General features: G+C 45.3%; 1 protein-coding gene across 1 annotated transcript in view; it reads left to right on the forward strand.

Moving 5' to 3' along the window:
* Window positions 1-27,151, forward strand: part of LOC138261557 (uncharacterized) — a 403,078-nt gene that overhangs the window by 278,792 nt on the left and 97,135 nt on the right. Inside the window, exon 11 of the mRNA XM_069210617.1 lies at window positions 26,305-26,418. Within this exon, the coding sequence (XP_069066718.1) occupies window positions 26,305-26,418 (114 nt within the window). The remainder of the gene's footprint in view (window positions 1-26,304; window positions 26,419-27,151) is intronic.

The following is a 27,151-nucleotide window of genomic DNA, read 5'->3' on the forward strand; positions in this document are numbered from 1 at the left end:
TAAAATTTGGGCTTAGGGCATGCAATGGACACACACCCTCTGATTTACATATGGCGCCTACATTCAAAAGAGGTATCTCTTCCAGTACTATTGACTACTTCTTAGTGGATGTTAGGTTGTGGCCTCTATTGAAAGATATGAAGGTGGAATCTCGCTGTGAAAGCGACCATAATCCCTTGCTTTTTACCCTATGTAGGGATGTATTTAGGAGATCCTCACGCACCCAATGTACAGTGGTTCCTACTCCATTGCCGAGCAGTAATCATAGAAGAGTCTGTTGGCCGAAGGTATGGTCTAACCCCTACTTAATAACTGGGATTTATAAAGCTTTTATCGATGTGATGGCAGATTACGAAGAATATGAAGATAGCAACATTCCCATCCTTAGCATTAATAAATCATTGTTTAAGAAACTGCAGAGTTTCTTCTATAAAAACATCTCTTATAAATCTTTAGCTCCTAATGTGATGGTTACCAATGTATGGTTTAATGAGGTTTGTGCTAAGGCAAAGTTGGCACTAAAAACAGTTTTTTTTTTTTATTGTAAAAAACTATCAGTGGGAGAAAATGATTTAGCTAGGGCTGTAACTTCTTGCCCCCCCTTTAATACCATTGTTTTTTGATCTTGGGTTTAAAAGTATAACGGATGTGATAATTTTAAGACCACTACTCTATTGGATAAGAATCTTGACTGTTCCCGACCTTGCTACATACAGGGATTCCTTTTGTGACCTTTTAAAGAGTCAAAATGTGACTTCCATCCCATGGGTCAAACATGTGTCTAAATGGTGTGATATACGGGGATTGACTAGTTTTTGGGAAAATCCCCAAAGCTTGGAAAAAAACTCACAGTTCTGTTTTGAAAATAACTTATTGTCCTATGTAAAAGCAGAGTTAATTCGTAGTAACTCCAATGGACGTCTCACTAACACTTTTATGGACTTCAAGTGGGTTCCCCAGTTTGAACCATATTTTGATGTTATACCTGATCTGCGGAGGAAGGGGTTGCATGCATGTTTTGGGTTTGGGAATCTTCCACTGTTATCATTTTCAAGATGTTGGGGGTCTACCCCATTATCCGATTTATGTCCTGTATGTTATGGTAACTCAAAGGGTAGAGCATTTTATGTTCTGCCCTGCTTATTCCATTCCACGCTCAGAGTGGATTCGTACTATCTGTCGAGCCTTGTGCCTGAATCAGTGTTGCATAGCAATGAGGATTTTAAGGAGCGATACTTCTAAGCCCTTGATTGAGGCAGTTAGCAAGTTTCTTGTGGCTGCATGGCACATACGTAGTCGTTTTTTAAAATAGTAGTTTTTATGAATTACTTTTAGTATTTAAAAAAAAAATTATTATGCTTGTGATTATATATTATAAGATGGTTACATAATGCTATATTATTGTTATATTTTCTTGGAATTTTTATTGTATTTTGATTGCATATGACAATGTTTTGATGGTTATGTTGACCCAATAAAGCTTGTGTTCATGATGATGATGAGCCCAATGGGAAGAAAAGACCTCAGGAATTACCAGCTTGGAGGCCGGGCCAATCAAAATCTGGTATACAGCTGCATGACAACTAGCATCTTTAACTTTGGCATATGGGCTTAGAGTCTGTTACATGAGATCTAAAATGGATAGTGGTTGGGCTTTTACATTTGAAAGGGGCACTCAAATCACAGCTACTTGATAAACTGCAGGATTAGATGGATGATTATAAAATCTTTACTCCATTTCAAGCACGCTTTATTTGGAAGATCAGTACCATTGATCAAATCTTTTGATTTTCCCTTACTACTTGGAAATATATCGCCCTGCAAAAAGATCATTTGTACGTGGCCGTCATAGACTTGAGAGCTGCATTTGGTTGGGTACCCAGAAATACTTTATGGGAAGGTCTTAGAGCAACGTGAGCGCCCCTGCCATATTTAGATATTATTATTAGGCTCCATCAGTCCACTTGTGCCCAAGTAAGATATGGTAGATTAGGAGAAATGACTGACCCAATATCGATATTCAATGGAGTTCACCAAGGGTGCGTCTTGGCCAGTACCTTAATTTCATCATACATTAATGGGGTTAGTGACTAGCTCAACTGTGGCAGTATTGACACTCCCAAATTGGGCAGAAAAAGGTACTATAACTTCTTTTTGCAGATAAAGGTTTGTACTTGTCAAGGATGCCTTCTGGCCTCCTATAACTTTGAATAAGTTCCACAAGTTTTGTGCCAATAGAGGGTTGGAAATAAATATTCAGAAAACTATATATACGGTATATACATGGCATAAAAATAGACCAAGTGAACCTTGCCTGGGAAACACTCCCCTTGAATTAGTGAAGGCCTTTGATTACCTAGGATTAAGGGATTACAAATTCACTCACCTGGACTCAGCAAATATTAAAAAGAAGACTTATAATTCATCATAGAGCCTCTGCTATCTTAAACTGCACAGATACTCACAGTTTAAGCTAGTCTCCCCAGCTTTACAGCTATATAGGGCTAAAGCTCAGTCGGCTGCCCTGTATGGGGCAGAGTTATGGGGAAAGTCTAATGTAAGGACCTTGGTGGCAAAGGAGATTAGCTTCCTTACTCAATCGTCCTTCTAGTTCGCCTAACCTATCCATAATCCTTGATACTGCTCTTAAAGGCGCTGACCATCTAGTTACCCCTAAGCTTCTTCTTACTGAGTGAGACTGTGGTCTTACCAAGAACTAGACTCCTGCAGAACAGAATTACTTCAAACTAGGAGTCTAGATATCGAATACTAAAATCAAATTGTTTTCCCGCTTAAATGTACGGTTTGCAAAATTGGGCTTCCAGACACTATACACTAACCCATCCTACATTAGACAAAATACGAAGGGAATTTTAGTTAACAACTGTTTGGGTTTGTCGCTGCCCAATGGCACTGTTCTCCTAGCAGTGATGCACTTTCTGACTTGTTTTTAGCCCACAACCCACTCCCAAAATTTGAAGTGTTTTTAGATGACATTTTTCCACCTTTTGCAAAATCTCTTTTTTTTACCAATTTTAGGTTTGGCATATTACCTTTAAATGCCTTTACTTCTAAATGTGACCTGAGGTTCTCCCATTTTGCGACATTTGGCAAAACAAAACCAAGAGCATCAAAAGTTTTTATTTTTCTGCCCCAGCTATATTAAATTTAGACGCAAATGGATTCAGCCTCTGTCTCAACCTTGGTTTAACAAACTATCCAACGGACCTCAGGGTTTTAAGTCTTACACTACTGAGAGTGGTGCGTTTGCCCTCAGTAAGTACTTGTTGTTGGCATTGGTTTCTAAAAAAAGATCTCCCTGATCTCCTTTGCAGATGTGCCTTTATGCACTTTAACTTTTCCTCGATTGGGCCATGTTTTATTCTCCCAAAAATGTTTTTGTCTCTATAATGATGTTTTATTTGTATTGCAGTTCCACTGTGACAGTACTCCTTTATTCTCCTAATTTTTAAGTGCAATTAATGCATTGCTCCCACACATTGTTTATGAACGAATATGATTTAGTTTGTAACATTTTTACAAAAGGGTAATGGTCAACTCACATAATACAGACCTCCCAAAAGTGGGTCATTACCCTAGTCAATGTTCAGTCGATCAAATTTAGGAGTGGGCCTAAACCATACCAGACAACTAAGCTGAGCCCACTATTGTGCAGTTTGTGGATAAGATTTAATAATGTCCATTCCTCAATTACACTTGCACTATAATCTTGCTTGCACGTTTATTTTGTATAGCACCTTATACAATATTTATAAAAAAATTTTAATGATTGAGATATGTTTTAATGTACCTTTATGGTCAATTGAGGGGAAAAAGCATTAATAAGAAACCAGAGGCAATACCTCAGAGGGTCAGTCTCAGCCTCATCTAAGTGTCTTCATGCAAGCAGTACCAATAAAGAGGAAAGTAAAGGACTTCTTAAGCACCTGGGAGTACATTACAACTGACAAATGGGGTTAAATCTTATAAGGCATAAGTATTGTATTGAATTAATGTGACCAACACCCACAATACCACCAAAATAAAAAGATACAAAAATAACCAGATGAAGGTACTTCAAACTAAGGTGCAAGACCTACTGCAGAAAGACAATAGAGACAGTTCTCCTTTAGGAGAGAAACACAGTGGTGTACTACTTTCTGGTCCCAAACCAAGACCTAGCTATGCAACCTTTTCTGGACTTCAAGGATCCTAAATAGATTCATAAAAGTACCCAAAAAATCCAGATGACACCCCTGCAAGTGGTCATACATCTGCTGTAGAAGGGAGACTACCTGGCAACTACAGATTTAAAAGATGCCTACTTTCACATCCGGCTCAAAGAAGACTCCTTAGGTTTGTGATAAAGGGGTGCATTAGCAGTTCAAAGTGTACCGGTTTGGCATAAAGTCTGCCCCTAGGGTATTTCTTAACCCCCAGCAGTGGTAGCAGCACATCTGAGGAGACAGACCATCTATGTCTGTTCCAATCCAGATGGCTGGTGAAAGCCAGCAACCACATTCAAGCAATGTCAGTCCAACACGCAGAGGATAGCCAACTTTGCACCAACTAGAGCTCTCAGTGAACTGGAAAAAGTCTTCTTCTATCCCGGTGACAAAGAAAAGCTTCCTGGAAACGAATTTTAACACAGCCACAGCAATGGCTTACCCAACAGTAAAAAAAGAGTGCCGGCATTGCTGAAACAAGCTCACCTTTCATAGACGTCTCATTCTCTGACAGGATGGTAATGAAACTGAAAAAACTGAGGTAAAAAACAATTGGAAATTGGGAAGATCTAGTGGTTGGCTGTCACAAGCCCTTTCAGAGGGTAACACGGGCTACTGAACCTAACAGTAGTGGTTGAGGTCTGTTACTTCTGATGTCCCGGGGTCTAACCTATTATGGATCCAGAGCAGCTGAACCAAGAACCCCTTCACCACTTGACTCTCAGTGGTAGCTGTAGAAAAGTACAAGTAATCGAAGGCTTCCTGGTGGGCGGGGGGTAGGTATAGGTAGGTGAGCACAACTCGGTGTGCACAACTCGGTGTGCACACAGCACAAACAATAAATCAAGGTCCAGTCCAATACTTAGTTACAAAAGGAAAATAAATATTTAATTTCCAGCTCTACCCATTAAAAGGAACAACAAGCTTCATGAGCAATGACAATCCCCTTGAGCTCAGGCCCGTAGTAGTTGTCAGGAAATCCCTGGCTCACCCTCTTTCTTATAATGTGGTAGGAGTATTCCTCATTCATTGGTAGCTGCATCTAAGGAAAATTAACTAGTAGGCCAAATTCGAGAGTTCCTGTTTGACTCCTTAGTTATTAGTCAAAAGCGTCTATGGTGCTGAAGCATGTTAGCAGCAAGTTCCCCGGGGCCTCACAGGCCCAGCTCAAATCTTAACCAATCCAGATTTATGGAAGCATTCAGCAGTGCAGCAAGTGCTCTCTCCACTGGTTCTCCTGAGTCCTGATTCTGTTTTCCAAAGTCTGGCTGCTCACGGTTCACTCGTCAGCACCCAGCAGGCGCAGACCCTCTCCTCAAGCAGCAGTGCCTGTTCATTCCACCTGTCAGATCTGCTATTGTTTGGCAAATATGTGGTAAGTCACTCGTCATTGGAGGGTAATAGCGTATTCCATCCTCCTGCTCCCTACTGGAATCCAGTGAGGGTGCAACGTCTCTGGTGGCATCCTTGCAGTCCTCAGAGGATCAGTCAGGGACAGGTCTCAGTATGCATGCTTGATCTGACGATCACAGCCGCAATCTTTCTGTCTGGGGAATGACCAGAACTCTTCACCACAGTGGCACCTACAGCCATTCCTGGCTTACAAGGTTGCCACAATACTCTCTGTTTTGGTGCAAAATTACCACGGCAGTCCCTCCTGGCATACGGGGTTGCTGATAAAGGCAGACACAAGTCTCAACCCACTAGGCCCAATAAGTTCAACTGTGGTTCCCTCTTGAATATGAGGTCACATCAACAAGGCGGTGTGGTCTTGGCTCTTCCCGCACGGCGCTCCTTACATGTCTCCGATCATGTCAGCCCTCTCATGGCATAAAGGGGTCTCCAGACCGTTCCTGCACTCAAGATAGTGACCTGATCGATGCACAGCCATTCTTCTCGCTATGGGAGTCCACTCAGTAGAGTTCCCCACTGGACCGCGCTGCCTCCAACGCTGTCCTTTTCCTCACAGGGAATACTAGACGTGGCAAGTAGGAAGGTGCTGGTGCTCCAAGGCAAGAGGTCTTGGTGCCAAGGCGATTTCCTCTCACCCATCAGGGGGACTAGCAGACCTTTGCCGCCAGTCCTTGTCACAGGTAGAGAAGTCTTGTGGAACGTCCCCTACTCACGCAGGCTGTTTGGCTGCTTGACAGATGACAAAGCTTTGGGGTCTCATCCTTCTCTTCTTATAGTCCATTTCCAGACAGCAAATGTGAAATGCTTGCTGAGTCTTTGTGTACATTTTTCCCTTTCTTCTTTCCTCTCGAAATGCTGCCACAGCAGGCACAACTCCAAAGCTGATTGACCCACAACACAATTCATAGGGGTGACCGCAGACACTTGGACATCAGCCACAGTGATATGTGCATCACATTTTAATCCCAGGCTCCCTGCTCTAAATTTTACGATTCTCTTACAAGCCCCATCTCCTTCCTGAGGTGTGTACAGGCCCCTGCCTTGTTATCTCTCACTGGATCGAAGAGCAATGTTTTGAAGTCTTAAAGGGGGAGTCTCGCCCTCCATTGTGTGTCTCACCCATCTCACTAGAGTGCAGCATTGCACAAATCTGTTTGGCAGTTCCTTTACTCATATCATTACCAGGCAGGCCTGGGCTTCCAAAAATGGAGCCTATAGTCCTCCATGTAATATACCATTGCAGACAAGTTTGCATTCAGTGTTCTTTCAGAACACACATACTCTACAGTTCTGTTACCTCCATGCATTCTGCCACTACAGACATATGTACTTTCAGCACACACATTCATTCTCCACGCACTGTTCAGTACTGTAGGTTTTCTGTATTGTACCAGGGTGTGCTATTTGCAAATACACACACTGCTAGCACACACAGACACACGCACCATGAGCGCACTACACAACGCTTCACCCTTCAGGCATTATACTTCACGCAAGCACACATACATCCAGCATATGCTTTCATTGTGCATATGTGTAGGAGGCTGGCCTGGCTTATAGTGGGTACCTGATGGTACTTACACCTTGTGCCAGGTCCAGTTATCCCTTATTAGTAGATTATTACGGTTCTAGCAGCTTAGACTGAACTAGGAGACATACAAAGCTCCTACTGTACCACTTATATAGTATAGCACTATGGGAGTCATAACAACCCTGGCGGTCTTTGACCGCCAGGGCTGTTTTGGAGGAAGCACCGCCAACAGGCTGGCGGTGCTTCCAGGGACATAACGACCGCGGCGGAAGCACCGCGGTCGCACCGGCTGTTTCCCACCACATTGGTCCCAGCGGTTTAAATCCCCTGGGGCAGCGCTGCTATGCAGTGAAAAGCGTGACGGGTGCAACTGCACCTGTCGCACAGCCGCAACACCGCCGGCTCCCGTGTTGCAGCCCAGGGGCGATCTCATAATAGACCCCGCTGGAGTGCGGCCGCATTGGCGGCCGCCCAGCGGTTCAACCTTGCCACCCGCCAAGGTTGTAATGAGGGCCATTATCATAAGGATCACAATATTCAGAGTTACTAAAAATAAAGGTACTCAGAGGGTATACTCCTTTGGGAGGTAAGTAAAATACACAAAATTTACACACAAACCAAAATCAGGTAAGTAAACAGTTGGAAAAGTAGTGCAAACACTGTAGAATACAATAGGATGCAATAGACCTAGGGGCAACACAAACCATATACTAAGAAAGTGGAATGTGAACCACTTAGGGACCCTAGGCCTAGTGTAGTGTGTAGAGGGTCGCTGGGAGTGTAAGAAAACACTAAGGGTGTCCAAGATACCCCACCCCACAACCCTGAAAAGTAGGAGTAAAGGGACCCTACTTCCCCAGAAACACACTAAAGTCGTGAGAGGAGATTCTGCAAAGACCACAACAGACAGCAAAGCCCTGAAGACGGATTCCTGGACCTGAGGACCTGCAAAGGGAGGGGGCCAAGTCCAAGAGTCACAAAAGTGTCCAGGGGGCAGGAGCCCACTAAACCCCGGATGAAGGTGCAAAATGGCTGCCTCCAGGTGGAAGAAGCTGAAGATTCTGCAACAACGGAAGGTGCCAGGAACTTCTCCTTTGCACAGAAGATGTCCCACGGCGTGCTGGAGAATGCAGAGTTGTTTCCACGCAGAAAGACTGCAAACAAGCCTTGCTAGCTGCAAAGGTCGCGGTTGAAGAAAATGGGTGCTGCCCGGGCCCAGGAAGGACCAGGAGGTCACCCCTTGGAGGAGGGGACAGAGGGAGTGCTCAGCAACACAGAGAACCCACGCAGGCAGCACCCGCAGAAGTACTTGAACACTGGTTCAAGAAAACTGAGCATAGCGGTCATCCCAACACTACAAAGGAGAGTCCCATGAATCCGGTGGTCAACCCAGCGAGTTGGGCAATGCAGGACAGAGTGCTGGGGACCTGGGCTGTGCTGTTTTACAAAGGATTCCTTGCAAAAGTGCACAGAAGCCCTAGCAGCTGCAGTTCACGCAGTACACAGGATTACTGTCTGGCGTGGGGCAAGAACTTACCTCCACCAAATTTGGACAGATGGACTACTGGACTGTCGGGGTCACTTGGATCCAGCTAATGTGTTCCAGGGACCATGCTCGTCCCGATGAGAGGGGACCTAGAGGACTGGTGAAGCAGAAGTTTTGTGCATGCGTTAGCAGGGGGAAGATTCCGTCGACCCACGGGAGATTTCTTCTTGGCTTCCAGTGCAGGGTGAAAGCAGACAGCCCCCAGAGCATGCACCACCAGGAAAAAGTCGAGAAAGCCGGCAGGATTAGGCGCTAAAATGTCGCTGGTAGTCTTCTTGCTACTTTGTTGCAGTTTTGCAGGTGTCCTGGAGCAGTCAGCGGTCGATCCTTGGCAGAAGTTGAAGAGGGAGATGCAAAGGGACTCTGGTGAGCTCTTGCATTCTTTATCTGAAGAGAAGCCCACAGGAGAGACCCTAAATAGCCCTCAGAGGAGGATTGGCCACCTAGTCAGGTTAGCACCTATCAGGAGGGGTCTCTGATGTTAGCAGCTGGCACTGGCCACTCAAAGGCCTCCACTGTGCCCTCACACCTCTGGATTCAAGATGGCAGAGGTCTGGGACACACTGGAGGAGCTCTTGGCACCACCCCTGGGGTGGTGATGGACAGGGGAGTGGTCCCTCCCCTTTCCTTTGTCCAGCTTTGCGCCAGAGCAGGGGCAGGGGGATCCCTGAACCGGTGTAGACTGGCTTATGCAAGGAGGGCACCATCTGTGCCCTTCAAAGCATTTCCAGAGGCTGGGGGAGGTTACTCCTCCCCAGCCCTTAACACCTATTTCCAAAGGGAGAGGGTGTAACACCCTCTCTCAGAGGAAATCCTTTGTTCTGCCTTCCTGGGACTGGGCTGCCCAGACCCCAGGAGGGCAGAAGCCTGTCTGTGGGTTGGCAGCAGCGGTAGCTGCAGTGAAAACCCCAGAGAGATGGTTTGGCAGTACCCAGGGTCCAGGCTGGAGCCCCGGGGATGCACAGGATTGGCACCCCAATACCAGATTTGGCATGGGGGGGACAATTCCATGATCTTAGACATGTTACATGGCCATATTCGGAGTTACCATTGTGAAGCTACATATAGGTATTGACCTATATGTAGTGCACGCGTGTAATGGTGTCCCCGCACTCACAAATTCCGGGGAAATTGCCTTGAACTATGTGGGGGCACCTTGGCTAGTGCCAGGGTGCCCTCACACTTAGTAACTCTGCACCTAACCTTCACTAAGTGAGGGTTAGATATATAGGTGACTTATAAGTTACTTAAGTGCAGTGTAAAATGGCGTGGTAGTTATTTCACTCAGGCTGCAGTGGCAGTCCTGTGTAATATTGGTCTGAGCTCACTATGGGTGGCAAAAGAAATGCTTCAGCCATAGGGATCTCCTGGAACCCCAAAACCCTGGGTACCTAGGTACCATATACTAGGGACTTATAAGGGTGTTCCAGTGTGCCAATTAGATTTGGTAAAAATGGTCACTAGCCTGCAGTGACCATTTTAAAGGCAGATAGAGCATAAGCACTGAGGTTCTGATTAACAGAGCCTTAGTGACAGTTAGGCACCACACAGGGAACACACATTCAGGCCACAACTATGAGCACTGGGGTCCTGGCTAGCAGGACCCCAGTGAGACAGTAAAACACCCTGACATATACTCACAAACAGGCCAAAAGTGTTGGTAACAAGACTAGAAAGATGCTACTTTCCTGCAATATGCCTATGCCAGTTCATACATGCATGATCTGTGTTCACATATGACAAACAATCAGCATTAGTGATCCAGGCATCAGTACAGGTAGGTAGTCAGAGCCGGAGTACATATCTTGCCATGCAGAGAACTTTTCAGTCCCAGCATTAGAACAAACCGCATCAGCAAGGAGGTGAAATGGTGGAACACAGGAAACCTGTTGATGGGGAACACTGTTGAATACACCCCTGCCACAAGCCATCATACCGGCATATGCCTGACGTGGGTTTGAGGGCACATATGGCGCATATTTAAAGATAAGTGGACTGTGAGATGCTCAGGAAGTGACCAAATAATTATTTTATCTGGATTTGAAAGTACTTCAGTTATAGAATATTTTCAGAGCCAGATTCGAAGCAAAATAGTACAATTACCAACAGACAATACAAATGTGTGATATACTACTTGAACAAGCAAGAGGGAGCAGGGCCTTGATATCTGTCTAAGCTTGCTCACATCATCTGCAAATTGGCCATTGCAAGAAACATTCACAAGGTGGCAGACCACATTCCGGTGTAGAAAGCACACTTACCGACAAATTAAGAAGGCAAACCAACAGTTACCACAAATGGATCCTAAAACAGACCACAGAAGACTCAATATTCTATCACCGGGGAATACAGTAGACATAACTGGTTGGGATAGCAGAAAATGCAGGGTCTCAGTCTTTCACACCCAGGCATTAGCATTCCTGGGGAAGTGTTGATAAACCGGTATCGGATATTAGTAAATGCTTTCCCGAAGAGCATCAAATTCAATAATCTTTTTTCAGTTTTGCGCTTGCAACATGACTTTAATCCTGATAGAACCATGGCTGCCATAGTGTCCTGGGTTCTATCATTTGATGGTATCTGTCACAGAAAGTATGTGTCAAAATTCCAATGCACAAAGATCCTTAAAGTGCAGGAAGGAAATGTTTAATCCAAACCAGGAAGAACTACAGCTGGTGGCTTGGTTCCCGATAAAGCTGAATTCAGCCACTGCCTTCTACCAGAAACATCATTAAAGAGGCATGTATGTCATCCACTAAGGACTGTGCCCTAGAATGGAAAAGATACAACATATAGTGCCAGACTAACAATGCTCAAAAATGGGTGAACGACAACACAGACATAGTTATGTACTACGCTTATTTGACTGAGTTAACTTATGCCTCTTTAAGAATTCACTTGTCACAGCTTATTCTAGAGGATTACATGCAAACCAATTTATGTTCTATCCCACTCTTTAAAAGAATTATGGAATTATACTGCAATCCCTTGACACTCATGGCCTCATCGACTACTGCCCATAATGCCCCATAACGTGCATCCTTTGGATCTGTCAACTGTTTCAAACTCACCTCTTCCCAAACCCTTCGTGCTTCCCATTCTGATGTCCAACCATACTGCCACAAAAAACAGCCATCATTCAGGTGCTTTCTGGCGGCCTTACTCTGCTAGATAACCGGGATTCTGTAGGCTCGTCTTTTAGAAAGCATTGGCAGTGTTTTTGATACAGTTGACATAGGCCTCTAATCCATAAATACTGTTCTTCATTGAGCATCGATTCTTGAGTGGCTTTCATAATAGATTCATAATCCATAGAAGAAATGTCCTGTTCTGCAAGACTAAAATATGTGAAGAAAACCCAGAGATGCTATTTTTAGCTAGAGCAGGTGTCGTTTACAGGTGACACTGGAACCTTACACAGTCAATGCTGTCCCAATTGACAAATGAGGCAAATGATTTGAGAAATGATACAGAAAGGTTTGGACAACTGCTTCCCAAACAGAAAGAATTTTTCATTTGATGGAGCTGGTGATCCAGTAAACAGAGCCAAGCGAAATACAGTGTTAACCTTTGGTAAATGTCTGGCAATGGATAATGAGCAGACAGCAGCAGCCTTTATCAGTGATAGGCAAAGAACATCTATAAATTGTGTCAGAGCTGCATTGGAATTGTAGAAAGTGTCACCAATTAGTGGTTGCCAGTACTTAGAGAATAGATGCATGGTTTTGAATCAGAAGACTCCAACTAAGGCATATGTGATTAACATGCCTGTAAATGGCAGCATTGTTGTTTGACCACAGGTACACCATTAATTACAAAAAACAAGGGAGAGAAAACAGGGCCATCTTTGTTCCGTAGTGGGAGCCCATTGCGCTCTCTTGTTGGCCACAGCCGCTACTGCCTTGAACCCATGCAGCGTATTGAAGTATGTTTGGAGCAGCACGCATTAAAAAGTTGGAAAGGGTTACATATAAACAGACAATGCCCCATGGTACCATAATACATTCAGGTGGTCCTGAGAGAAATATGGTACAGAAGGAATGGAGATATTAAAACGAATATGATTATTCAAGATGATTAACATGCACCTATATAGAGAAGCCCAACTAGTCCAGGATTGTCATTAATGTATATATAACGAAATTGAATTCAGATTGTTTTTATGTAGCACCTTCTACCCCTTATGAGGCTTTTTAGCACTTTATGATGAGTGCAAGGATCTTGGGGGCCCAGAGTTAGTGGTCAGTCCATTGGTTATTGGACTTAGGCTTGCTTTCTAAAGGAAACCGTTGCCTGCATTAGTTTCTTTGTGTCACACATTAGTGACCTAGGTGTGATCATTAGAGGGGAGTATGTGAGAAGCAAATTACTTCAAAAAAAGTTTGAAGACAGAGAGGCTTGAGATATAAGAATAGTTTATTTATAGAAGAGGCATATAAGGAAATCAGAAGTGCATTCAAAATGAAGACATCAAATAGTAATTGAAGGTTATGCAGGATGCTAAGGAATATAGTAGGTAGATATTCTGCGACATCATGCAATCTGTGGATGTAAACCTGCGTGAAGAAACTGTCTTAAATTCTGCTCTGTAGGAAGGACAGTGACTTTTTAAACACATGGAAGTACACCATGGAAATACATCCCAGTACCCATAATTACAGTTTGCCAACACAATCTTCGGCCTACTGTATGCAATGCAAGCATTGCCTAGAAAGACACCTATCTGTACCTACTACAGCAGAACATACAGTATTGTTAGTTTATGCAAATAATTTTACACCATACATAAACTACACATATAAGCATGTTATGTATAACACCCACCAACTTAAAATATAATATTGCAGCAATCAGAATTCAGTGCATGTTTGTGTTACTTATTCAAAACCTGTTTCGGAAGATGCTGTCCCCTATGTCCTCCTGAGAAGCAACCACAGAGAACAGACACCAAGTCCAGCGGACTGAATGAGTCAGAGGTCACCTCGACCCTTCAACATCCACCTTGGCTCGTAGTAGAGCACACCTGGCTCCAAATATGCATATATAAGGTCCGCGCAACGGTCACCACACTGACAATAAAGGCCGAGAAAAGGATGCAGAATAAAAAAGAGGTCGGAAGGCTGGTGGGAGTTCTGCTAGGGGTGCAGTACCATCAAATATTCTGTGTATAACTATCTGAAACACCCCACTCCTTTGGGGCTCAATTCAGGAATACTGTGTTCCCCCATTGTGTGTACTAAATGGTGTAACACAACATGGCTTTTTCATGGGATAGTTTCAGTCTTCGAAAAGGTCAATTACATTTCTATGCAAATCTTAAGACTTATAGGGACGATCATGTATATAGGAGTCTGTCATCCGGACGCAAACATACTTTTGTTCAATAGTCATTCCAAACTTCAGACACTGACATGTTGGACGGTGTGCGCCCGTCCGCGCCTGGCCCGCGCCCAGCGCCATGACCCCTGGTCCCCAGCGCTCCCAAGCCCCGATGATCCGCTATGACCCCACCACCCTCCATGCCCTCAACCCAGGACGCTCCAACACCTGCTTCCAAGCTCACCCCAAACGCACCCATGGACCCTTCGCCTGCAACTCCTGCAAACGCATCTTCCACCACGCAACAACTACGACCACAAGCCCACGCGCCATCAACCACCTCAAGTACATCCTAGTCAACGCTCGCTCCGTTCACAAACACGCCGTTGAACTCTGGGACCTCCTAGACTCCACAGCACCGGACGTCGCCTTCATCACGGAGACCTGGATGAACGCCTCCTCTGCTCCAGACATCGCCACCGCCATCCCCGAAGGCTACAAGATCTCCAGGAAAGACCGCACCAACCAAGTAGGAGGAGGCATCGCCATCGTCTTCAAAGACTCCATCAGCGTCACCACCTCCACTGAAGACTCCCCTCTTGCCGCTGAACACCTGCATTTTCAGATTCGCACCGACCCGAGGACCACCCTCAGAGGATCCCTCGTCTACCGTCCTCCCGGACCCCGCGCCCCTTTCAGCGACACCATCGCCGACTTCATCTCCCCGCACGCCCTCGCCTCACCGGACTACATCCTCCTAAGCGACCTCAACTTCCATCTGGAACAAAACAACGACCCCAACACCACCACCCTGCTCGACAACCTCGCCAACCTCGGCCTCAAACAACTGGTGAACACTGCCACCCACATCGCCGGACACACACTCGACCCTATCTTCTCCGCCAGCAAACACGTCTTCTTCAGCCACGCCTCCGCCCTTCATTGGACCGACCATAGCTGCGTCCACTTCACATTCCGACGCGAGACCCGCCACCTCCGCACTCAACCCATCCCTCGCCGACAGTGGAACAAGATCCCTGAAGAGCAACTCTTCGCCGCACTCGCCGCCAACCAACCCACCCTCACCACAGACCCCAACGTCGCAGCCCTCAACCTCACAAACTGGATCTCCAACTGCGCAGACAACCTTGCTCCCCTCAAACGCTCGCAGCGACAGAACAACACCAAGAAACCCCTCTGGTTCTCTGACACCCTCAAAGAATCAAAGAAAACTTGTCGCGCACTTGAGAAAGCCTGGCGCAAGGACCGCACCGCTGACAACATGACCGCCCTCAAGAACGCTACCCGCAAACACCACCACCTGATCCGCACTGCCAAAAGGAATTTTTTCACCGACAGACTGGACAAAAACAGCCACAACAGCAGAGAACTCTTCAGCATCGTCAAGGAGTTCTCCAACCCCAGCGCCAACGCCGTCACGCCCTCACAGGATCTATGCGAATCCCTCGCCACTTTCTTCCATCGCAAGATCAGCGACCTCCACGACAGCTTCGGACACCAGACCCAACCTAACACCACCGAACCCACATCCCCGACCATCACCCTCAACAACTGGACCCACATCAGCACGGAAGAAACCAAATCCATCATGAACTCTATCCACTCCGGCGCCCCTTCGGACCCCTGCCCGCACTTCATCTTTAACAAAGCCGACAACATCATCGCCCCGCACCTCCAGACCGTCATCAACTCTTCTTTTTCTTCTGCTACCTTCCCCGAATGCTGGAAACACGCCGAAGTCCACGCCCTACTAAAGAAACCTACGGCTGACCCGAGCGACCTAAAAAACTTCCGCCCCATCTCCCTTCTGCCTTTCCCAGCCAAAGTAATAGAGAAGACCGTCAACAAACAGCTGACCACCTTCCTGGAAGACAACAACCTGCTCGACCCCTCACAGACCGGATTCCGAACCAACCACAGCACAGAAACCACCCTCATCTCAGTCACAGACGACATCAGAACCCTGTTGGACAACGGTGAAACAGTCGCCCTCATTCTTCTCGACCTCTCGGCTGCCTTTGACACCGTCTGTCACCGCACCCTAATCACCCGCCTCCGCTCCACCGGGATCCAAGACCAGGCCCTGGACTGGATCGCCTCCTTCCTCGTAAACCGCTCCCAAAGAGTCTACCTCCCTCCGTTTCGCTCAGAACCCACTGAGATCATCTGCGGCGTACCTCAAGGCTCATCACTCAGCCCGACACTCTTCAATGTCTACATGAGCCCCTTCGCTAACATCGTACGCAAGCACGACATCATCATCACCTCCTACGCCGACAACACCCAACTTATACTCTCCCTCTCCAAGGACCCCGCCAGCGCCAAGACCAACCTACAAGAGGGTATGAAGGACGTCGCAGATTGGATGAGGCTCAGCCGCCTAAAGCTGAACTCTGAAAAAACTGAAGTCCTCATCCTCGGCAACACCCCGTCCGCCTGGGACGACTCCTGGTGGCCCACGGCCCTCGGCACCGCACCGACCCCCGCAGACCACGCCCGCAACCTCGGCTTCATCTTGGACCCCCTTCTCACCATGACCAAGCAAGTCAACGCCGTGTCCTCCGCCTGCTTCCTCACCCTCCGCATGCTCCGCAAGATCTTCCGCTGGATCCCCGCCGACACCAGAAAAACCGTGACCCACGCCCTCGTCACGAGCCGCCTGGACTACGGCAACACCCTCTACGCTGGGACCACCGCCAAACTTCAAAATCGCCTGCAACGTATTCAAAACGCCTCAGCCCGCCTCATCCTCGACGTACCCCGCAACAGCCACATCTCCGCACACCTGAGACACCTGCATTGGCTCCCAGTCAGCAAAAGGATCACCTTCTGACACCCACTCACCCACGCACACAAAGCCCTCCACGACAAGGGACCGGAATACCTCAACAGACGGCTCAACTTCTACGTCCCCACCCGCCCCCTCCGCTCCTCTGGCCTCGCACTCGCCGCCGTCCCTCGCATCCGACGCTCCACGGCGGGTGGGAGATCTTTCTCCTTCCTGGCGGCCAAGACCTGGAACTCCCTCCCCACCAGCCTCAGGACCACCCAGGACCACTCCGCTTTCCGGAGACTCCTAAAGACCTGGCTGTTCGAGCAGCGATAACCACCCCCTTTGTCCCTAGCGCCTTGAGACCCGCACGGGTGAGTAGCGCGCTTTATAAATGCTAATGATTTGATTTGATTTGAGGATGTTTGAAATACTCCCAAATTTGATTGGCTGATTGCATATGTATAGTTAGTAGGTAAGATTGAGAAAGATTGATGGCTACAGCGTCAGACATATTGAGAGGACCTAGTGGATGTAACAATAGGTTACACAATCTCTCTGTTGGTTACAATCTGGCAATTGAATGAGCTAAAAGAATGCCAGAAGACAACCCGAAAAACACCTTCTCTGACAGTTTGAAGCCAACCCTTTGTATATCTTCTCCAAACGATATAGGGGAGGTACTTCATTCTGATTGAAGGAGCACTTTAAAAATAAAATAAAGCTGACATTTCTGTTGGCTACGGCTTTTCAGTTAGCGTTCACAGCCTTAAATAAATGCTTCCCTCTCTAGGTTTCAAGGAGACTGTATACAACATTCCAAAGTCGCTGTTTGCTAGTGATACAATATTGATGGTAGTTGTCCCCCCTTCACAACAGGACCACACCAAGGCTCTGGTAGAAGCTCTTCTAATCTGCCCTGTGGTAGAAGACGAAGCAGGAATGCCTGTTGCACGAAGAAAAGACTTCCGACCAGGAGAACAAAGAGCTATGCCCAGCTTACTGAAAGTTTCAATTTAGCTTTGAGAATTGCCGCCTGAAGCAACTGTAAGATCTCAGATCATGAATCTGCAGCGAAGTATTCCAGAACTGTGAGCTTGAGGAGCCTGCCCCAGCCCCAGACAAATGGGTACCATCTGTGGCCACAGAGAAGCTTGTATCATCTTGTCTCCAACTTTATTCCAGTTGGAGTGGGAATATTGTGGGCTGACTGAATGTCTTTCATGCAGCTCAAATACGCTAACTCCACACCACTAAGTTTTTCTGCCTTGCACCGCAGGACATTGTGAAACTAGGGCATAGGATTACTAACAAACCTTAATACACTGTTGCATTATGGACAGCATGTTTGACCCATTGACTGGCTCAGATGTACAAAGATTGTAGTATAATAGAGAACTCATGGAGGCTGCCAGGAATCCCATTGTTTTCATATAGGATACCGTTGTCCAAAGGACTCCATGCTAGAAATCTAAGGCTGGCATGTAAATGCTAACAAAATGTTTGAAATCATTTTTCGCCCACAGAAATTATTAGTACCATCTGACTTTATTTTTTGTGTATAATTTTATATGCTCTGTGACACCTTGTATATTTTGGAAGTAATAGAGCTAACCAGGCATTTCACTTTTTGTGTGCTATTACAGTACTATGGGCCAGATGTAGCAGGCATTTTGCATGGTGCAAACTGCGAAAATCGCAGTTTGCGCCATGCAAAATGCCGAATGTGATGCTCATTCACAATTTGTGAGTCGGTACCGACTCGCAAATTGTGAATGCGACTCGCAAATAGGAAGGGGTGTCCCCTTCCTATTTGCGACTCGCATCGCTATGCTAAATTGCTTTGTGACCGCGAATGTGGTCGCAAAGCAATTTGCAGTTACCACCAATGTCACACTGATGGTAACCCATTCGCAAAAGGGAAGGGGTCCCCATGGGACCCCTTCCCCTTTGTGAATGTTGCCAAAAAGGGTTTTTCAGAGCAGGGAGTGGTCCAATGGACCACTGCCTACTCTGAAAAACCGAAACCAAATGGTTTCGTTATTTTTTTTTAATTTTGCAACTCGTTTTCCTTTAAGGAAAACGGGCTGCAAAATAAAAAATAAAAAAACTGCTTCATTCAAAAAGCAGTCACAGACATGGCGATCTGCTGACTTCAGCAGGCCACCATCCCTGTGAGTGCAGGGACTCGCAAAATGCGACCCACCTCATTAATATTAATGAGGTGGGTCTTTGCGACCCCATAGCGACTCGCAGTCGGTGTCTGAGACACCGTACTGCATCTGATCTTGCGAATCGGACTTTGCTACATCTGGCAATATATTTCTTAACATGTACCACCTTTTACAGTAAGCCTTCAGTGCTTGACATCCCCTGATGAAGTAAGCGTATGAATGTAGTAACTTGATTATCTGATTAGAGAACAGTAGTACACAGGACACAATTACTAAATAACAGTGCCTAGTAGGGATACTGCCCTGAACCTGTGATTGCTCTACAACCCAAAGAAAAGTGATTGCACTTTATTTTCCCTCTTTTGTCTTGTAGTTTGATGGTTAGGTACTCTTCACCAAATTGCCATCTCTCCTGTAACATGACAGCAATGACAAGAATATGTTTGCTGCTACCATTCGTAATAGGATCTTGCACAGCTCGTTCCTTTCATTGGCTTTACTGCTGGAATACTCTTTTCCTGGATGTGTTTCCCCCTTAGGTAGCGATCCCTTACTGTGCAGGTCATGATCAACTCTTCATCACTAGCATTGCCTCTATGGACTATGAACTCCTCTCTTTAGATGGCTTATGGAGGGAGCAAGTGACCTAACAGATTATTTTTTCTGTAAATATCTGCCATGGACGCAGAGTAAGGTGGGCTGAAAATTTTTCTAGCTTACGCGTTAAGAATTTTCAATTCTATTAAGGACACGGAGGCGAGGATTATGCTTTCTCTTTCTTCACTGAAAGTTTCACAGCAGCCAATTAAAACACATTTAAACAAAAAACAACATTTCCCAAGGTGCTCTAGTGTATAAGTCACATGCTCCAATCATCCATAGAGACCTTAGTCCATAAAGTCCTTAACCTCGAACGTCATATCCTCTTTCTTTGCAACAACCAAAAACTGTAATCCCTTTCTCACGATCTCAAAGTCTTTAGATGATACCAACTCTCATCTAGGATGGAAGAAACCAACGAAGGAGACCAGACTGAACATCAAGTCGGTTTTCCAAGAACGTAGACAACTGGATGGAAAGAACCTCAGGAATTCTTCTGATCCGTTCCTAAGAAATAATAACAAAAAACCAACCGGTAATATCTTCAAACTAATGGTAAAACCATTTAATATCTTTCACATCTTATTATACAATATAAAACTTGGGAGGGTAACAATGAATCAAATTTTTTAAGAGCAATAAAATTAGCCATATTCATGAAAGGGTGGGATAATCCTCGCCTCCGTGTCCTTAATAGAATTGAAAATTCTTAACGCGTAAGCTAGAAATGTTTTCATTCTATATCAGGACCGGAGGCTCGGATTATGCTAGTTCAAAGCTGACCCATAACAACAGATGCCACATCCAAAACAGGCTTAAAATAAAACTTACGAAAAGTGCTTTCAGACGACCAGTCTGCAGATTTCATAATGTCCGTTAAACTGGAACATGCCATTGCTCCTCTTACTGAATGAGCTCCAAAATGGCTAGTATCAATGCCTGCTTCATTCATAAGCCATCTTAACCATCTCGCAAGAGTGGCCGAAGCAACTGGTTTAAAAGGTTTTTGAAGTGCAATTAATACTTGCCCATTCATGTCTTGTCTATGTTCTTCTGTAGACATTTTATAATCTTTAAGGCACTGTACCACACATAATTTTGAATTATCTGGAAACCAAGGGTACGTTACTGACCTGCAATTGTTCTTGGTTCTTCTAGAAATAATAAAGGTTACTCCCTCCGGAGAATAAAGTCTTCCCGATAGATCTAGGGCTCTCACATCTGAGACTCTCTTGCATGAGACTAAACATAGTAACATAGTTAATTTAGCTGACAATTGTTTCCGGGATAAGTACTTGTTACTGGGCCAAGAATCCAAGAATTTTAAGACAATATTCACATCCCAAAGTACTGAGTACTTAGGCTGAGGAGGATTTGAAAATCTGATACCCCTCAACAATTTACATACTAGTGGATGTTCACCTACTTGCTTGCCTTCAATAGGTGGATGTCCTGAAGAAATTGCCGATCTAAAATTATTAATTGTCCTATAAGCCAAACCCGAAGAGGCGAACTCAGCCAGAAAATTAATAATCATATCAATACCTGACCCCATGGGATTAAGATCTCTTCCATTGCACCAACTAACCCATTTACGCCATGCCGAAGCATATCTCTTGTGGGTACTCTTTGCCCATGCTCGCTTGATAAAGCCTTCAGCCTGTTGCGAAATTCCCAGGGCTTTCCATCTTGACCTGAAACCCTCCAAGCCATCAGAGTTAGAGTCCCCGATACAATTAAGGGATGTTGATGGCCCTCCGGACTGAGCAAGAGGCCCAGACGAGGAGGAATTAGTAGTGGAGGAGCACATGTCAATTGAAGGGCAATAGGGAACCACGGCTGAGACCTCCACAACGGGGTCACTAAAATCAGCTCTGCCTTCTGCCTCCTCACTTGAGCCAAGACTCTGGGTATCCATAGGAACGGCGGGAATGCATAACACTGGAACGAGTTCCAATTCTAAAGAAAAGCATCCGTCGCCGAGGCTTGAGGATCCGGCCTCCAACTGAAAAATTTCGGAACCTGGTTGTTGAGGCGAGATGCAAAAAGATCTATCTCGCAGATACCCCAAGCCTGAACAATCTGATGAAATATCTGTGTATCCAGCTTCCAATCGCTGGGATCCGTTAGATATCTGGAGTTCCAGTCCGCTACTATGTTCTGATCTCCCGGAAGATACTCCGCCAACACCACTAGTCTGTGACTCAGGCAATAATGCCAAAATTCCTTGGCAATCTCCGCCAAAATTCTGGCTCGCGTTCCCCCCAGTTTGTTCACATATCGCACCGCTGATATATTGTCCATTCTCAGAAGAATGCAACAATCTGTCCTGATCGGGGATAAACTCTTTATTGCGAAAGACCCCGCCAAGAGCTCCAAGCAATTTATGTGTAAATCTTTCTCTGTTGAGGACCAACGACCCCCTGTCATCATTGAACCGCAACGAGCTCCCCAGCCCCACTGGCTGGCGTCCGACTCTATGACAACCTCTGGGTGAGATCCGAAAATGGCTTTGCCATTCCACGCTTCCATGTGGTGAAGCCACCACTGAATCTCTTCCTTGACCTCTGATGTCAGAGGAACCTGGGCTGAGTAACTCAGACCTTGCCTCAAATATTGTATTTTCAATCTCTGAAGGGCCCGATAATGTAAGGGGGCAGGAAATATTGCTTGAATGGATGAGGCTAACAGACCCACTAAACGAGCAATGCTCCTTAGAGAAATATTCGGGCTGGTTAATGCCGCTCTCAATTCTCTTTTGATATTGCGAATTTTTGCAGCTGGAAGTATCAATAGGGAGAGAACAGAATCTATCCTGAAACCCAAAAACTCTATCGTTTGGGATGGTTTCAACAATGACTTCTGCGCATTGATAAGGAAACCTAATTCCTGTAGTAAATTGACTGTCCAATTCAGGTGTGTCAATAACGTCTTTGCATCCTGCGCCATCAGTAGGATGTCATCCAGATATATGATAAGACAAACTCCCTTGGTTCTCAACCATTCCACTACTGGTCTCAAGAGTTTTGTGAAACACCAGGGGGCCGAGGATAGGCTGAATGGGAGAGCCATGAATTCTAGGCAACGCCCCTTCCACTGGAACTGAAGATACTTCCTGTGGGGGGCGAAAACCGGGATTGAGAGGTACGCATCTTTTAGATCTAAGCGAACCATCCAATCCCCTTCTAAAAGAATATCCCGTAACATGTGAATCCCTTCCATCTTGAAGTGTCTGTAAACAATCCAAGAATTGAAGTCTTTCAGATTTAATACTAACCGGTGACCGCCTCCTTTTTTGTCTACCACAAAAATAGGATTGCAGAATCCGGTAGGGTGTGGAGTTGAAAAAGTTACTGCACCTTTGTCCAACAGTGCTTGTACCTCTAGATCTATAAAATTCTGATTTGATTGGGAAAAACACATGTTTACCGGAGGAGCATGTTGAAACGGAGTGCTGAGGAACTCCAGGTGAAAGCCTGACACTGTCTGAATAACCCAGGGATCTCCTGAAATCTCTCTCCATTTGGGTACAAACAGACTGACTCTTCCCCCAAGAATAACCTGCGAATGTAGAATAATTCTTACCGGTAAAGGAGGCGTCTTGTATAGCTCTTGCTGGCCTCTACGGTACCCTCTGCGGAACCTGGGTCTTCCTCCACGGGGGCGTGAAGGATAGAACGTGGTGTCTGCTTGATCTCCAGACCAGTTACCTCTACCCCTTGGATAGTAATTTTGGGGACTGACATAGCCACCTCGGCCGGGCATTCGTCCTCCGTAACGCCCGGCCCTGATAAAAAGGCCCCTTCGAAAAACCTTTTTAAGGGACAGTTGAGCCTTGTCCAAAGTCGAAAAGGTAGAGCAAAATTTGGCCAGTTCCTTAATAAAGGATGAGCCAAAGAGGAGACCTTCAGCTGCTGGTCCTGCTTCTGAGGAAGCCAAGTCTACTAGCTTAGGATCCATCCGCATCAGTATGGATTTCCTGCGTTCCGTGGATATAGCACAGTTTGTGTTGCCTAAAAGACATACTGCTCTCTGGGCCCATCCCAATAAAACATCAGTGTTCACTGGGGTGCCTGATTCCTTGGAAGCGGTAGCCAAATCTAATATTTTTGTCAATGGGCCTGCCATGTCTAGTAATTTGTCTTGGCAAAGGCGCCAGGATCTATCTAGACCCTTTTTTGGATCTTTCGCGTATTTCTTCATGAAGGTAATCATTGTTGGGTCAATTTCTGGAGTTTCCGCTACATTGTTATCCAGCTCCAGTCTGGGGCATTCCGCTTTGAGTCTGGCACGCACCTCTTTATCGAAACCTTTCCTCAAGTTTGCGTGCACGTAAAGTGCTACCTCAGGGGTTGGAAGCCAACTCGAAGATCTAGGGTGTATGATCTCTGAGGGATTAAAATCTAAAATTTGAGGTGTAGTGGAGGTAGTTTTTGATTTCTTACTAAGGTTTGGGGTGGTAATGTCATCCGAATCTGGATCATCGGATTCTTCCGATGAGGAGGAATTACGATGGGAGCTATAATTGTGCTCTGCGCTTCTTTTCCTGCGGAATTTGTCAAACATGTCAGCATGTAACTCTCCAACAGGGTCCTCCTGTGAGATATTCTTAGATTTTGACTTGGATTTCGAAAGGACAGGTGTAGCAGTATCTTCGGAGGAGGGGTCGGGGTCCCTAGTCCTCCAGCCCTGCGCTTGGGCGTACTCTAATAATTGGCCTGAAAAGGGGCCAAGAGCTCTTGCCAGAGCATCATTAATCGACTGTTGCACTCTGGAATCTAATGCTTCAACCAAATTTAACTCTAATTGGTTGTCAGTGTCATCAGGGTAGTACCCTGCGTCCTGGTCGTTCCATTGAGCCATAATGATAAATACAGTACCAGGAATCACAAATAATAAAAGGGGAAGTGAAAAAACCCCAACAGGCGAAGTAGTAGGTCAAAAAATAAATATATATATGTTTAAAACCACATTCAATGAAAGAAAAATATATATATATAGATATCAGTGACAAATAGCTGTGATAGAGGAGTAGTATGCCTGCAACATAAAATTTAATTCACTCTAGGCTCAGCCTTATATAAATTTTACAACCCAGATAGCTTTTCTCCTAAACTAGGCGTCAGGGAGGAGGTGAGCTATTGCCCCAGGCAAGCCCCGATGCTTCACGCGCTGTTCTGGAACGAACCGATCTTAAGGAAAGGCAAAGGGGAATGGGATTGGTTCGTCCAGAACGCGCGCGGTCGGCAACATCGGTTGCCAGAGAAAACAGACCGCGCGCCTAGCGTGCAGTCCTCTCCCGGGTTCCCCACGCGGGGAAACACAAATAAACAATTAACTCGGCGGGAGACCGCCTGAGCGCAGCGCGCTCACAAAGAGAAGAATGTCAAAAGCGAATTCCCTCGACAAGGGAAAAAATCAATAAAAGAAAATTAACTCGGCGGGAGGCCGAGAAGCACAGAGCAACGCGAGCCGCTTACAGGTAAAAATCAATAAACTTCAAATAACTCGGCGAAAAGCCGAAACCTAAAGGTTAAAGTGAACTCTAAGGCGCGCGGACTCGCGGCGCCAGTGAAATTTTAACAATTTAAACTTCAATATAACAGTACACTAGATAACAGATTTTAGATAAAGTGAAAAGTTACTTATCTGCTGCGAAGCAGCAAAGAAAGAGGATATGACGTTCGAGGTTAAGGACTTTATGGACTAAGGTCACTATGGATGATTGGTGCATGTGACTTATACACTAGAGCACCTTAGGAAATGTTGTTTTTTGTTTAAATGTGTTTTAATTGGCTGCTGTGAAACTTTCAGTAAAGAAAGAGAAAGCATAATCCGAGCCTCCGGTCCTGATATAGAATTATGAGTCCATACATGTTCATTTTCCTTGCAGATCTTTTTTCTTATGCCCATTCCACCATTTACTTTATAAAGTGTTTGCTTCTTGGCACTTCCCCTAATTTTACTTACATTTCCTCCTGTGTCATAAATCCCTCTCTATATTGTGTTTATTCTCTTCTGTTCATGTGCTTTTTTACCATTCTCTCTCTCTCTCTCACTAGTCTACATTTTGTTTGGTCTTTCTGTTCCTTGAGCCCATTTTCTTTGTATTTTTGTCCCCTTATCCCTGTTGTACCCTGTTCCTGACAGTACTACTGTTTCACATTTTGTGCAAGAACTCGTATGAGGAAACTCCTGTTTTAAACAAAACCAATTTACATTTGATCTTATTGCTTACTTATGTTTCATTCTGCACTGTTGCTGCTTACTTTGCTGAACCTGAGGAGAAAGTTGATAGTGGGGAAATGTTATGCTTCATATTGAGCATTAGTGTCTTTCCTGTACTGGAATTGGTGAAGAACTCTGTGTCCTACATTTCAGCCTGGTGTCACTTTCTTCTTGTTGAATTAAGTTTTTGTGTACTTGTCCTCTTTCAGCTTTGGTTATCCTACTTTTGTTTGCTTATTCTGCTTAATTTTATATTTTAGCTCTTGCATATACTCGGGGATTTGACATTTCCTTCTAAGGGTTTTGCCATTTCTTTTTGTTCAGAATTTATTTTCTTCTGTCTTGTAATGTGCCTTGTGTATGTTCTTTCTCAATACATATGTATTTTTTAAATTCCAGGCTTATTCAAGCCTCATGCTCACCTCACCTTTCCACACCATCAGCATTTTGCCTCAGTTTTTCTCTTTCTCTCACAGGTTGCACCGAGCGGTTTCCAGTTCTTAGCAGAAATCAAGAAGAGATGAGGGCCACTCTAAGCACGTTCGTGAATATTGACTGTTCCTGTGGCTTCTCCCAATTCTACATACAAGGTCAGTCGGAACAAGCCCCTTTGGAGACCGTATATTGCCTCCAGTTTTCAAGGTTCTCACTATTAACCATTTATTTGGTATTATGTGGAAAATACACTATTACCTGGGGATCAGTACTTTAACTTTTTTTTAAAACGCTTAGCAGTTGTGACAAAGCTAAAATATTAGTACGTCCACCATTTACATTCACAGTAGTGTTACCCGGATCCTTACATGCTACTTAGGCCTTATCTATGAGATAATACTAACAAGACCTAGGTTATATTCATAGCATGTGTAGCTGTAGGTGCACATGCTGTGCATACTCCTGCCATCTAGTGTTGGGCTCAAACTTGTGCAACTTGTTTTTGCTTGAAAGGGTCTATTCGAGTCACAAGATGCGGTGACTTCACTTATTGTGGGCAATGCACATGGGCATCGGATCCACTATCAGATTGTTTTTCTCCTCCATCTGGATCAGACGTGTATTCGGGAGCTCTGGTTTGACGCCATTAAGTGTTCTTAATGGGTCTTTGGTACCGTTCCTTGTCTGTCCAGGCAGTCCCACTTTTTTGTTGGTCTACCATCTGATGTTACTTTGACACTGCACTTTGTTCGAGATCAATGAACTTCCACAGCAGCCCTGTCCCTTCGACTCCATCACCCTCGATAGACGAGAATGGCCACGTCATGAAAAAGGACTTATTTCCGTTCTGCCAATCTTGCCACACAAAGTACCCCAGGATGGATTTGC

This window comes from Pleurodeles waltl, chromosome 10 (assembly GCF_031143425.1).
Source record: "Pleurodeles waltl isolate 20211129_DDA chromosome 10, aPleWal1.hap1.20221129, whole genome shotgun sequence".
NCBI classification, from domain to species: Eukaryota; Metazoa; Chordata; class Amphibia; order Caudata; family Salamandridae; genus Pleurodeles; species Pleurodeles waltl.